A 14,842-nucleotide genomic window follows, 5' to 3' on the forward strand; every position below is an offset into this window, starting at 1 on the left:
CCTGTCACCTCGTGTGCCTTCCGGAGGTTGAATAGACACTGTGCCCCGCTCACTGCTCCAGTCGAGTGCGAGGCACGTCCCGGTCCCAGCTTCTCCTCACTGCATACAGCCGATGAGCACTCCTGGTGCCATACAGGTCAGCACCACTTCATGCGCACATATTCCTCTTCCTATTCCTGGCCTTTCCCTGACCCAGCAATAGATTAGGACAAGGATAAATGATGAATTATTGCCGGACTGCTGGAGCCTCACTCAATGGTGGCCATTCCACTCTTGCGCCACCTAGCGCCCCACCACAGAGGTGCTTGGAATTTCCTACCTTCCTACCCTGGCCCCAGGCTGTCTGGGGTCCCAATAGACTAATGACAAACTCTTTGTCAGTGTGCTCAGGCTGAGCCTTTGTGATGTGCAAGTTTAGTAGGTGACCGCTCCTCCCCCTCATCAAGTCAGAGATGGCCTGTCCTGCAAAAATCTATGGCCCTTTGTTTCACTGTCTGGGAGCAATACACAACGGCCAACTGCCACCTACACGTAGTTATGCGACCCAGTAAACAAGCTCCAGGCACCGAATGGTTAAGGCAAGAAAATTCCAGCTTTCTAAAAGTGCAAAAAAGAAACAAAGTATCTTGCTTGAACCACTTGCAAAAGTAACTTTATATATATAGCTCAAGACATATTGTACAACCCCAACAAAACTGAGTGTAAAAAGTGTAAAAACCGCATGCGCTTAGATGGTGCCCGCTGGTGCAGGGTGGCTACTCCTTAGCCACAAGGGAGAGTCTTCAGAAAGGTTCAAGAGTTCTTTCGTGGAAAGTCATCAAGATTCAGAATTATCTAATTTGGGAAGGGGGCCCGCTCCCACCTTTATACCAAAGAAAGGGGCTGGCACGCGACTAGGTCCTGCCCATGGGTGGGACCAGGAGGGGGCTGGGATTGACGAGCGCCACAGGAGGTTGAGAAGCAGGGCCGCAGTGAATTAGAAGCAGCCTGGGCATCGCAGAAGCGGCAGACCCAGAGGAGGAGCGTGGCCCGAGGTACTCCAAAAATTCAATGTGCTGGGAGAGTGGTGCAGGGCCCGTTCCTGGCGGTTGGTAGGGAAACCAGTGGTGGCTATTATAGAGCCCGGGCAGAAGCGGTCGGAGGGGCAAGCCAGCGACTGGCTTCAGACTCGCAGGCCGAAACGTGCCAGAGTGAACAGGAGGAAGTGATGGCAATCTGGCAGCACTCAGACCGAAGATAGAAATAAGGATCTCGGCAAGTCAAGCGATTAGGAAATTGGGATACATCAATGAGACGAAGAGGTCCGAATGGAAAGGAGGAACACCCTGAGGGTGGTGCGCTGTTAGAGACCGGAGAAATCTAAGGCCTGTCTGGCGATCGGAACCACATATAGCCACCACATAGTCACTACAACTGGGCCTTGATGTTCCTGCCGACAGAGGCGTGAGAAACCATCTAAACTGTGGGCATCCTGGGGCTGGGCCACAGCAGCTCCCCAGCTAAGCAGAGTGGAGGGCATCGAATCAACCCTATAAAGAGGTAGCGAAGTCCCTGGACTGGGATAGCCTCACGAGGAGGACCAGGATCCGCCACATTGCTGGAGTGCCCCCCGGCACCCCATCAGGAACAATCAACCCGTAAATGATGATACCAAAAGGCCCATCTACTACACAAACAAATAAAATTGACAAATACGTGGTTACCAAACCTCAAACAGCAGATTCGGAATATCCAATGATAGAAACGGGAGCAGTAGAACCTTCACTAGCAGCAATCATGGTGGCTATCACAGACTTGAAAGGATCTCTTGAACCTATAATAGATAACAGTCACAGTGGAAGTAAACCTCTTGAGGGTGGACGTCCGGAAAATATCAGAAAAAGTAACAAATGCAGACGGAAATATCACCCAGCTACAGGACGCTACACAAAATCTAGAGGAATTGCAGCATCTCAAGCAACAACAAGATGTATTGGCAGCAAAACTCGAAGACGAGGAGGGGCGAGCTAGAATAACCTAAGAGTGGTGCGTGTGCCGGAGGGAATGGAAGGGCCCAGTCTTGAGCTCTTTGTGGAAGATCTTATCCTAAAGCATCACCGACCCAAGCGGATTTCAATCTTTTTTACAGTTGAGCGGCACACAGAGCACTCGTCCCGAAACTAAGGCCGGGGGCTCCAACACAAACAATCGTTGCTAAGATCCTTATCTATAATAGATAAAGATGCTATATTACAAGTAGCAAGATCTAGCAGCGACCCCAAATATGAAAACGGAACAATCTGTTTTTTTTCCCCCTACTTTACCCTCCAGGTTCAAAAGGAGTGACGAAGTTTCCAGGAAGTAAAGAGAGAGATGCGATCAAAAAACATCCAGTACATGATGTTCTACCCTGCGAGACTGTGAGTAATGGCAGAAGAGAAATCCTGGCACTTTTCTAGGCCAGAGGAGGCCTCTGAGTGGCTAGAGTGGTGACGAGAGGTGAAACAGAAGTCCTCCAAGGGGATAGACCAGCGGAAAATCTGGAGGAGCCAGAAAGAGTGGAGAGCGCTTGTATGGTGTAGGATAAAGATATACGATGAAGCAGAGAACTGCCAACAGAAGTGATGCCATGTATGCAAAAACACTAAACTGAGATCAGCAGTGAGCGGACCTTGCTGCATTGCTTTGGTCACTAAGGATCTGGTGGGGGGTGAACAGCAAGGTAAGGGTGAGCAGCAGCCTAAGGGGGTGAACAGCAGCCTAAGGGGGTGAACAGCAGCCTAAGGGGGTGAGCAGCAGCCTAAGGGGGTGAGCAAATCAAGACTGGAAACCCTGGACACTGTGCAATGGAATAAAATATAGTAAGTTCAGATGGGCTAATAACATAGTTGAGAGCGAGACCGACGAGATTCTCCGGCCTACCCTGGCGAGCAGCAAGTTTTATGGGGCGACAGGCTCTCTGCAAGTTGGGGCGGTGGGGGGAGGAGTGGCAGGTAGTTATAGACCTGTCTAGCAGGGAGGTGGGTGCAAATTCAAGGGTTGTGATTCCAGCAAATTAGCAAGTATTTTGTAGAATTACTTAGTTGCAGGCTCAGTGTGTAGTGTAGTTTCTATATTCCCAATAGGCTCTGCGCATTGGAATAACATAAACGGCAGTTTAGACGTAGGACTGAGGTCGACTATGTCTCTACGGACTATGTTAGACTTAATTAGGTAAGCCAGCTAGCTCAGAGGTCACTAGAAACTTTCTCAAATGAACAGGGAGGAGTTAACTTCCCTGATTAGACAAGAAGGGATTAGTTTCTGACAACCGCATAAACATGACAACTTTGCTCCCTCCAGAATAAGGAGTATATCTCCAGAGTCGCCTGAAAACAATAGATAGCTATTTCACTCAGTCAATCCTGGATACTTGGTTTCACCAGAGTGCAGAGAAATAGAGAGAAGGGCGTTTTCAATAAAAGGTGTTATTTATTGAGCAGTCTTCTTTCTCATGCAAGAGAAATGAATTGCCACAATTGCAATACTTATCATAAAGTAAGGTGCGTACAGTAAAAGGAGTATTATGAAATAATACTGTAAAAGCATTGATATGGTTTCTGAGCCATATGATACTTAAAACGGATAAAATATATACAAAACATACAAAGATAAGTTTGACTAAACGTACTCAACTGGTGCTTCTAAATTATGCCTACCCCAGTGTACCTAACCTAAGCCTAGTACGTGGGAAGGAGTAAGGGAGTTGCAGTTTAAGTTAAGTTAGTTTTGCCAAGAGTCTGAATCAAGAATTCTCTAAGGATCTAATCAGCTCCGTACCTTGGTTTTAGAATGAAGGAGGTCTTGTATCTCGTTCTCAGGACTCGATCTCCCAGTAACCCGCAAGGGTGACTGGAAACACTGGAGCTGGATTTTCTCGGCAGGAGAAAAGACAGCGTCTTTCTCAGTGCGTCAAATGGAAGGGACAGCTTCCTTCGGCACTCGCATCAGCTGGGCTTTGGGTAAGTAGATAGCCGCTCTGCTCAAAACCACCGCGTGTTTCTTAAGGCAATGCTGGTATATGTATACCCGGAAGGTGCCGAATTTGACGTAAGGTTGGACATAAGAAGTCACTAAGAACTGTCACTAAGAACTGGCAGTTCTTTCGGACTCGCAGGAGTTCTAGAACAAATCAAAACAAAAGCTGGGGGAAATTCCCGGGTTGCTGGAGGTTTGGTTTGTTTAAAGAACGCGTTGTACTTTCTAGGAGTCTAAGGAAGTAGCCTTGCCGTATTTGGACTTCATTAGCTATGACTAAATATGGATATGATTCTTATGCCTTTATAAGGATATGATTTGTTATAACCACATAAGGGCATAAATCGGGAATATTTAATTAGGGTCCTAGATACGTTTACAACAAGTAACATTAAACTTGGAAACACATAAGAGCATACCAATAGGCACTCAGGTATACTAATTGATCCCACAGGGTGAGACACAATTCAATGATGAGCTGGAATCACACATTGGTGAAGCCGGCGGACAGATGGTCCTCCTCCACCAAAATATGAGCATCTATCCCAGCTGTCTCTCCGGGTGTTCACGTGGAACGTCAATGGGTTGGGAAGTAAGATAAAGCGAACACTGGTACTCCAGTACCTTCGGTGACACAGTCCGGATGTGGTGCTCCTCCAGGAAACCCACTTGGAGGTAATTAATGCGAGTCAATGGATAGATAGGGATACAAATTACAAGCACATACAGGTTACACCTCAAGTTCTAGGGGTGCAGGGATATTAATTAAGACCTCAGTTCCGCTGACAGTGAGTAGGTGTTGGCATGATAAACTAGGAAGGTACGCAGCACTCACTGGCACTTGGGAGGGATAAGCTCTAAACATTTGCTGAGTGTACATTCCCCAATGTTACACAGCAGCGACACCCTGGCGACGCTAGGAAGCACTGTACTTGAGATGCCATAGGTACGCTCATCTCTGGGGGGTATATGAACACAGCCATGGACCCACAGCTAGACAGGATGACAGGAGTTGCGAGGATATTCAGCAGAGAAACATTAGAAGGGTTTAAAGCAGTGATGGGCATGGTCGACTTGTAGCATGCTCACAATCCAATGTGTCGACTATACATACATACCTCTGCTGCACACAAAAGCCACTCCAGAATATATTATATTTTCACATTTCAAACACAGGCGGGACAATTCAGGAAAGCTGTACATAAAGCGCGAGGTATTTCTGCCCATTCACTGAAGTAGTGCTAAAAGAGCCAATACTACCCCCGAGAATAAACTCATGGCATTTTAGAAACCAGCAGTTTGCGCAAAAAGTACAGTCATGCACAATACAATACATCCATGAAAACGAGGGCTCCGTGGAACCGGCTACGCTACCATAGGAGGCTTGCAAGACCGTAATTAGAGAATATACTCAGGCGCAAATTGGCACTCAGAAAAAGGAGCAGAGTAGAGAATTATAAGAACTTGAAACCGAGATAAGTAGACTAGAGAGAGAAACATGGGAGAACGCTATGGACGACGAGTCTGTGATGCAGAGACTCAGACTCAAATGACAGGAGTTAAGACCTTGGGGAACAAAAGGTGAGAACACAGGCTCTATCCACTCAAAGGAAATTATACGATGTTGGGGACAAAACTAGCAAAATGATTGCCTGGCTGGAGAAAAGGGATAGAGCAGAAGCTGAGTGTTGGAAATATAAACGCACGGGGGAGGAATCAATCATAAAGACAAAGAAATAGCAGAAGCATTTGCAAAATATTATGAACTTTGTACTTCCTCAATGATGAGAACGGTGGAGGACTGTATTGAATTGGTACAGAAAATGAATCGCCCAGTCCTAGAGGCAGAAGACAGACGGGCACTAGAGCAGGATATTACGATGGTGGAGATAGCAGACGCCATAGCTGACTTACAATCAGGAAAGGCAGCCAGTCCAAATGGACTTCCAGTAGAGCTCTACAAGAGCGTAGTAAGGAAGGTTGCTCCCCATCTCCTAATTATGTACCTAGAGTCAAGTGAATATGGGGAACTTCCCCAAGACCAGCGTATTGCCACGATAGTGGTGGTCCCCTAACAGGGCAAATCGCCGTTTGAGTGTGGATCGTACAGGCCGATATCTCTGTTAAATGTTGAGACGAAGGTGCTAACAATGGTAAAAGCAACCAGATTAGGGACAGTCATATCCACACTAGTACACTAGAATCAATCTGGGTTTATGCGACATAGGGGCACACGGCTCAACCTTCGAAAGCTATATGGGGTGCTATACTGGACAAAACCGGTATGAACAGAAGAGGCGGTGCTGCTCTCCTTGGATGCCCAAACGGTATTCAATAGCATCGAATGGCTATTCATATTCCCAACACTGAATAGACTGGTCTTTGGACCAAACTTCAGGGCATTGGTAAAACTCCTATGCCAAGATCCTCAGGCAAGGGTGAAGGTCAATGGAGAAGTATCTTGTTCATTTCCACATGGAAAGGGCACGCAGCAAGGCTTCCCGCTCTCACCGATGATCTTTGCCCTGGCATTGAAACCATTAGCCACATGGGTCCGAAACTACCCAATAATACAAGGTGTACAGGGAGGGGGCACAGGGGAAGATTGAATATCATTTTATGCAGATAATGTACTCCTGTATTTGACCAAACCATATAGATCAGTGCACAGGGTGCTCCAGTTATTCCACTTGTTTGGTACCTACTCGGGCTACACAATAAGCTGGAATAAATCTCTCATTTTCCCATTGACTGGGACAGTTCCTCAGAGACTGGTGGGTTCCACTCATTTTGTAGACAAGACAAGCTTCACATACCTAGGTATCCAGATATCCACAAAGGAAGAGGACTTCCTAACAGATAATCCATATCCCCAAATACAGCGACTGGAGAACGATGTGGAGCATGTGAGGAAACTACTGGTTTTCTTGCTAGGAAGGGGGATCGTGTTTAAAATGTCACTACCCAGGTTGCTATATGTATAACAGAATACCCCATACAAAATACCCAAGAAGGTGTTTCGAGATATAAATAGTGAACTGCGAAAACTCTTATGGGATGGAGGTAGCTCTAGAATTGCTCTCTGTAAGCTCCAGAGGGGAGTATACGAGGGAGGACTTGCAGTCCCTGACCTATGCAAGTACTATTGGGCCTGACAGTTAATAGTAGTAAATGACTGGGCATTCACTGACCGTGAGGACGCAGCCTTCAGGGCAGATCACTGGGCTATGGGTGAAAGGGGGTACTCTGCAGCACTATATAGCAGAAATAAGGAAAACCAGCTACCGCCACATACTCAGACGGTAGTGCAAGCTTGGAGAGAAGTGTTAAAACACATAGGCGGGAAGGGGGACTCCACTGTGGGACAGTGACCAGTTGGCGGAAGTGGTACCCTGAAGGGGTTCTTAAAAAATGGGGAATGCTAGGAATTGAAAGACTGGAATACATATGGAGGGAATAGAGACAGCTCTCCTTTGAGGACCTAAAAAGTGAGTATGAAATGGCAGGAACAGAAAGATACCGATATATGCAACTACGGCATGCCACGCCAATGTCTCAGACTGGGGAAAGCTCTCCCAGACTGCTCGTCATTAGAAGACCGATTATTGATGGACCCAATGGTTACACAGGCCACTTCATTAACCTACAAGAAAATATTGTATAATTCACTTAACCCGGTGGAGCCCCTGAGGGTGACGTGGGAGGTAGAGCTGGGACTTCTGGAGGATGAGGACTGGGAGGAGGCTGTGCAGAGCCCACGCAATGTAGCTGTAGGGGCTCGATTCCGTCTAGTCCAGCTTCGTATACTCCATAGGTCATATGCATCCAGAACACTGCTACACCGAATGGGGTGTGATGTGTCCAGATATTGTGCGAGGGAATGTGGAGAAACTGGTTCCTTCTTTCATATCATATGGCAATGTCAATATATCCAAGTCTTCTGGAGGGAGGTGACAAGAGATATGACCGAATTCACTGAATTGGACATCCAAACAGAACTGAGATGGCTAATAATATGTTTTCCTGGAAAAGAAAAATGTCCCAAATACACATTAATATGGCTGAAAGTGGCAGCAATGTTGGCCAAAAGGAACATAGCCAAAAATGGGGAGTGAGTCAGATACCAGACCTGCGGGAGTGGGAAACTGACTTAGACTGGTGTTCAGGGGCTGAGAAGGTAATCTATAAAGCCAGAGGATGTCCACAAAAATGGAGTAAAGTTTGGTGACGTTGGAGTAAGTACAGGGATACTGCAGGAGAGGAAGAGTGGGGAAAAAAGAAATAGGATTGTACCTAAATGTAGACCAGCGGAGTCCTGAGCCCTGTGAGCTACTTGAAACGAGGGTATACCTGAGAAGTAAAGAAGTACAGTATTGATATGTCTGTTCCTTGTATTATTATTGCAAAAATGTCCTGAGCTATTTGTTTAATAAAAAGAGCTTAAAAAATGTATTTGTTTGTAATGCTCTTTCAGGAAATCATTGAAGACCTACCAGTTCTGCTTAGTAATCTGCTAACTTCTTGTAAATCTCAGAAGATTTTTAGTGCCAAGTTGCCTAGTTGGTAATCATTGCGCTTAATAAGTTCTGTTCGTTAGGTGTCACTCCTCTCTTGTCCTACCTAGTCCTTTTGTCATAGGAGCATGTTGTGGTCTCATGTAAATTCAAGTGCCTCAGTTCTGGGATTTGGGTCTTAAACCCCATCTTTGCACTTTTTAAGTAAAATATACTTACAAGATAGCTGGGTGCTATTCGCATTGTTTACTAAGGATATCCTTTGTCACAGCAGGGCAAAATAATAAAAAACATACACTCTGCTCTCTGAGTAACCACAACAATGCTATTCAAGATAAACGCTTCAAAACCTTTTCCTTTCTATAACTTGAAAAGAAATTCTCTTTAAAATAAAAGCCTCTTACCTGCTTTAAATTTCAGGCTTGTGTGTGAGTACGCCCTTGTAATACAAAAATCAAGATGCCTCGATCTTATATAGCCGAAGAAAATGTTCCCAGTTTTTCCATTTTTAGGTCTCGCGACCTATCGATGTGCGCAAGCGCATCGAGCGGAGCGAGAATTCAAGCGGCGAAAACATCGTGAAACCAAAGGGCTTTCAGCCCCGCGGTTTTCATGCAGTTCCCGTGTACATGCACGCGCATCGCATGCAAGCCCAGCCTCTCGCATTCCCAGGCTCTCCCGCCCCCATCCGGCATCAGGCTTCTCCTCCCCTAGCAGCACTCCTCCCACACCAGCACCTCCCCCCTCCCACACCAGCACCTCCCCTCTCTCTCCCCGCAAACACAGCATTGCCCTAGCAGCACTCCTCCCACACCAGCACCTCCCACACCAGCACCTCCCCTCTCTCTCCCCGCAACAGCACTCCTCCCACAACACAGCCTTGCCCTAGCAGCACTCCTCCCACACCAGTACCTCCCCCCTCCCACACCAGCACCTCCCCTCTCTCTCCCCGCAACAGCACTCCTCCCACACCACACGGAGGATTCAGCAGCCGCTCTCACCAGCTTGTGCCTCTTGCAGGCAGTCTCCTCTAATCAGGCCCGGCCGATGCACCACGCTCCTGATTCAGCCGTATTGCAGGCCTCACCCGGGCCTCATGTTGTCTGCCGCAGAGAGCTATCGGCACTCCGCATGTTCCACCCAATGCAGGGCGGCAGCAGATCCAGATCACCAGGGCGAGCCAGTCATCTCATCCCCAGTCGCCAGCAAACCGGTGGAGTTTCCGGGGTGCCGCACCAGGGGGCGCCCTCTCAGCCAGGCACTCAGAGTGAAGGCCAAGAGCCGGGTCGGCACTCCCAGGTTTGTGTGTGACCCCAGCCGCCGCCTCCCAAGCCACACCACACCGAGGACACAGCAGCCGCTCTCACCAGCTTGTGGCTGTTGCAGGCAGTCTCCTTTAATCAGGCCCAGCCGATGCACCACGCTCCTGATTCAGCCGTATTGCAGGCCTCACCCGGGCCTCATGTTGTCTGCCGCAGAGAGCTATCGGCACTTTGCAGGCAGTCTCCTCTAATCAGGCCCGGCCGATGCACCACGCTCCTGATTCAGCCGTAATATGTACAGTATCAAATCCCACTTTATCCAGGGTATGAATGCGCTGGTGAAATACACTGGATTTACAAGTGAAGATGCAATCACATGAGGTATCAGCTAGTAAAATGCAACTTTTCTTTACAGTGACACGCCACAAGACCCTAAAAGTAGACCGCAATCAGCTTTCATTAGAATACTAAATTTAAAAACAAGTATGCATGATGTTATGCAAAGCAACAGAAGCAAGCACTCCGGTAGCAGTGTGCTATCCCTGGGCCTTTGCAGCAATATTAATAAAAATTAAGCAAGTGTGGGAAGCGGACATGCGGGGATCATGACGAGTGGCGAAGCAAGTGACCCAGTAATAGTCTTTCAGACACGCAACGCCACTCACACCCACGCAAGCCCACTATCACCCACGCAACGCCACTCACCCAAGCAACACCACTCACACACGCAACACAACTCACCCACGCAACCCCACTCACACGCAACGCCACTCACACGCAATGCCACTCACACGCAGCAACACTCATCCACGCAGCACCACTCATCCACGCAAAGCCACTCATCCACGCAACGCCACTCACCCACGCAACGCCACACACCCACGCAACGCCACTCACCCACGCAACGCCACTCACCCACGCAACGCCACTCACCCACGCAACGCCACTCACCCACGCAACGCCCCTCACACACGCAACGCCCCTCACACACGCAACGCCCCTCACACACGCAACGCCCCTCACACACGCAACGCCCCTCACACACGCAACGCCACTCACACACGCAACGCCACTCACACACGCAACGCCAATCACACACGCAACACCACTCACATTGCCAATAGGTCTCGCAGTAGGAAAGTTGGAGCCATTACAATTGCAAATAACAATGCCTTTTATTTTTTTTTTCATTTTAAAAACATAAAGGGCTTTGTCATTTACAAAACCAATAGCTCCAACTTTCCTACTGCGAGACCTATTGGCAACGCCAGTGCTTGTTTTAATATGTTTTGTTTTCCTGCTTAAAGTGAGCTTTGCCTTTGTTGACAAAGGGTCTTATGTAGAGTTTGGCGGACGGGATACTTAGTCACAAATGTGGTGGATGTACCGGCTGACGTTTTGCACGTGCATTATAGTCTGTGGCACTTGTAATAAGGATGGCAGGATGTTCTCCACATTTTGACTGACTATCCTGTCCACCAATCTCTAAATAAGGACATAAGTTCTCACTTAAAATACCAGTGGACAAATGGGTTTTTGAAACTTGGTAAGTATCTGTTTTCATTTCTATTACTCAAGAATATCTCACGAGCTACTGGCATTCATGTTTGAGGTTGATGGGAACCTTGTAGACAAGTAATCATCACTGAGGGATCTCAACAGATTGCAATTTTAACACAAGGTAATATTAAGATGTTCTTGCATGTGATAGAGGAGAGAGAACAACTCTCGAAAATAGGAGTGGCCCTTGGAAATAAGTGCTGTGTGAACGAAAGCTAATGAAACGATGAATGACACAAGTTATAAACGTCATATAAATTCAGGTATTTTAACTCAAAATATTTATTTTTTCCAGAAAGTTCCAATAAGATTGTGAATTAGACGTTTAAAGATGGCTTCTGGAACTTTCGCAGAGGAGGACTGGTATGGTGTTTTGGGTGCGAAGCCTACAGACAGCCTAACAGAACTGAGACAAAAGTATCAAAAACTAGCAATTATGGTAAGTGCACCTTAATCCTATTGATTAAATAAAAAGTGAACTAATTTCCACAAGTTTGTATCCCTCTAACATGACTTCCTACCATGTTGGAACTCAGAGCTTTGTCCCGAATATTTAATCCCAGCACAGAGTATGTTTGGGAGCAAGCACACTTAAGAAACATTATTCCATTGCCATTCTACGTGTCTTGGAACTTTCAAAACCTATCCTGTTATCTTAACGTATATGATGTGGGACGTCGCTAAGAAATGTACTAATGGCAAAATGTAGAATTCAGAACTGTTGATTTTGCCGTTCACATGTTTTTTTTGTGTGTAACATAGTTCGCATAACTGATTTATTTCACTTGTAAAGTTTCCTTTATAGGCCTCTTTGTCTCTTTATTGATTAAACGTATGTTTACAAAACTAAAACTTTGAGTAATACTGGAGGATCCTTTGATTGGAAGAAAATGGCAATAAGATCACTAGAGGATATAGAAAAATAATTGGGTATCCTTTAGCGGAGTGAATGGGGGGGTCATGTGAGGGAAAGATTACATTGGCAAGATCTACCTATTACTGCTAGCCCTACATTTGCTTGGGGTTTAGCAATGTAAATGTAATCCCGTCCCCAAGTCACCATGTGCTTCTGATACAAAATTGTCATATTGTAGCCAACAGTGACCGTGCCAACACTGCCAAGAATTAGGCACACCTTTTGCTGCACTATGCCTAGGTAATAATTGCTGCTGTACAGTGAAGATTTCCATTGAATCCATTTCAACCCTTGGAAGGAAGGTATGGGAGTTGCCCCTTCTCCAAAGAGTGGGAGAGTGCCAGACTTCCCCCCTCAATTCAGCTAAGCCGTGACATTAACACCTTTGGCCATTAAAAAGGCCTAGAGCCAACCTTTTCTATAGTAGGAGCTAATTTTGTTCAATAAAATCATTCCGAGCTACCAACACATAAAATTATGGTACCATAGTGACCACATCAGACAAGATCACATTCGTGGCAGGATTAGCACAATGTCCATCGCGATGCATCTGGCAAAGTTAGCAGTAGTAATGCCAAATAAATGCATAATTTTAGTAATTTTTTATTGAAAATTATATTTACATGGTGCGTAACCTATACATGGGAAGGTAATTCACAGAGAAAAGAAAAAAGAGAAAAATGCCCGGGGTGGGGATGGGGGGGGGAAATGTAGGGAGGCACATAGTTCGATTGTCTTGGAAATTAAAACTTCTGGTTGCGGCTGTGCAGTTCCGGCAGTCTGTTCCTTCGTTAGTTCATGCCCTCCATTCTATAGCCTTCTGTTTCCCCCTCCCTCCCCCCTGCTGTCTTTTGATTGTCACACGCTCAGTTGCTACTTGCCCATTCCCTTAGTCCCCGGAGCTGAGAGAGAGAAGAAGAGGAGAGAGTGAAGAAGCACAGGGTAGGAGTAGTAGTTATGGTGCGGTAAAGTGCGGTGTCTTGTTATCATTTCTTAGCTCAGTTGGGGCTCCTTTTGGTAGCTTTGCCATAGCTACGGCGGCTTGTGCGAGGACAAGTAGTTGTCCAGTGATCGCCACATTTCGCATTTCTTGTGGGGCGTCTGTGTGTGCTTGGCAGTTATGGTGTCTGCTCCCCTTAGGAATGTCACCCAGTTGAACCATGCTTTGAATGTGGCTTTCGCCTTGTCCTTCCAGTTGTTCAGAACCGTCTTGACTGCTGCCGTCAGCAGTAGGTCTATCAGGTCCCTGTCCTCTTTGTTTTTGATTGAGGTGAGCCATGAAGCCTATTGCCAGACTGTGGAATTCCAGTTGGAGTGAGGCACCTGTCATGTCATTTATCAGCGTGCCTATCGTGTTCCAGAACTTCTTGACTTTGGTGCAGTGGAATAGAAGGTGTGCTAGATATCCAGTGTGTTTGTTGCAGTTCCAGCAGGAATCACTTTCTCTGATTCCCATGGAGGCTAGGCGAGCGGGGGTCCAGTATGCTTTGTGTATTAGCCAGAATTTAGTTTGGTCTAGGGTAGTTGATACCTTCTTTCTCGACGTGGATGACCAGAGGTCGAACCTCTCCTCCTCGCTGAACTCTCTACCTGTCAGTGTTTCCCAGTATTTTGTGATTTTGTTGTTGAGTTTGGTGGATTTGGGACTTAGGGTTTTGTACATGTGTGCTACCTGATGTCCTAGTTTGTTTAGGTTGGTTGCATATTGCAGGATCGCCGGTGTCTGTTTATTAAGGCCTGCCTTGTTGATAGCCACCTTAATCTTCAGGAAGTTGTATAGTTCTATGCTCCTGTAATGGCTGGATTTTCCGCTTAGATGGGATCAGCCCCCAGGGGCCCCTATGACCCAGCCAAAACGTACTCACCTCCCTCCTTGGAACGTATTCACAATGGATAGATATACAAGTATATACAGGTCGCACCTAAGGATGGGGAATAGCAATACACATGCATAGATTTTCTACAATATCTTATTCACATCAGTTGGTCTCGCGGCCAACCCGACCCAGACCGGTCTACCCTAGGGCAGATATGACACACAATCCGGTGCGTCTACACATGGGCCTGCAGAACCCAATGCTCCCTTTTCCAAACGATCCACAATCCGGTAGATCTCCACGCCAGTATCCTCCCGGACGCTCTCACTTACGCAAGCCACAATCTTGTGGGTATACACGTTGGTGATCCCCCCCAACGTTCTCACTAACGCCGCATATCAACGACGACCACATTCCTATGAACAATTATCGGGACAATGTCTCAGTTATCTACTCGGGATAAAACTATAATCATGACTTTTAATATGGTTCCCAAATTATATGATGTACCTCCTATTCTTGGCATCAAAGGTCCACTCACTCCCTCTTTGTTCGATCACTATTTACCTGATCGGGATTTCACATCCGTTCACATAAACAACTCTCAACTAGAAGATGCATTTACCAAGATTGTACAGGAATACAAGGCACACGTTGGTTCTATAAGAACTAGGGTATTTATTAACAATAAACACATATCACATTACTATGCAACATAATTTCTGCAAAGAAAAGGTAAAGATTAGAATGCGCGCTAATTCGGGAAAGGGCAGAGGT

At 46.6% G+C, this 14,842-nt stretch overlaps 1 protein-coding gene across 3 annotated transcripts in view; it reads left to right on the forward strand.

Annotated features, from left to right (window-relative positions):
• The window catches only part of DNAJC24 (DnaJ heat shock protein family (Hsp40) member C24), a 369,076-nt gene that overhangs the window by 64,011 nt on the left and 290,223 nt on the right, over positions 1 to 14,842 (forward strand). For all 3 annotated transcript variants that reach the window (XM_086955819.1, XM_086955818.1, XM_086955820.1), the window contains one exon: positions 11,628 to 11,771. In XM_086955819.1, coding sequence (XP_086811945.1) covers positions 11,664 to 11,771 — 108 coding nt within the window. In that variant the 5' untranslated portion in view covers positions 11,628 to 11,663. The remainder of the gene's footprint in view (positions 1 to 11,627; positions 11,772 to 14,842) is intronic.

Source organism: Lissotriton vulgaris, chromosome 2_1 (assembly GCF_964263255.1).
Source record: "Lissotriton vulgaris chromosome 2_1, aLisVul1.2, whole genome shotgun sequence".
Lineage (NCBI taxonomy): Eukaryota > Metazoa > Chordata > Amphibia > Caudata > Salamandridae > Lissotriton > Lissotriton vulgaris.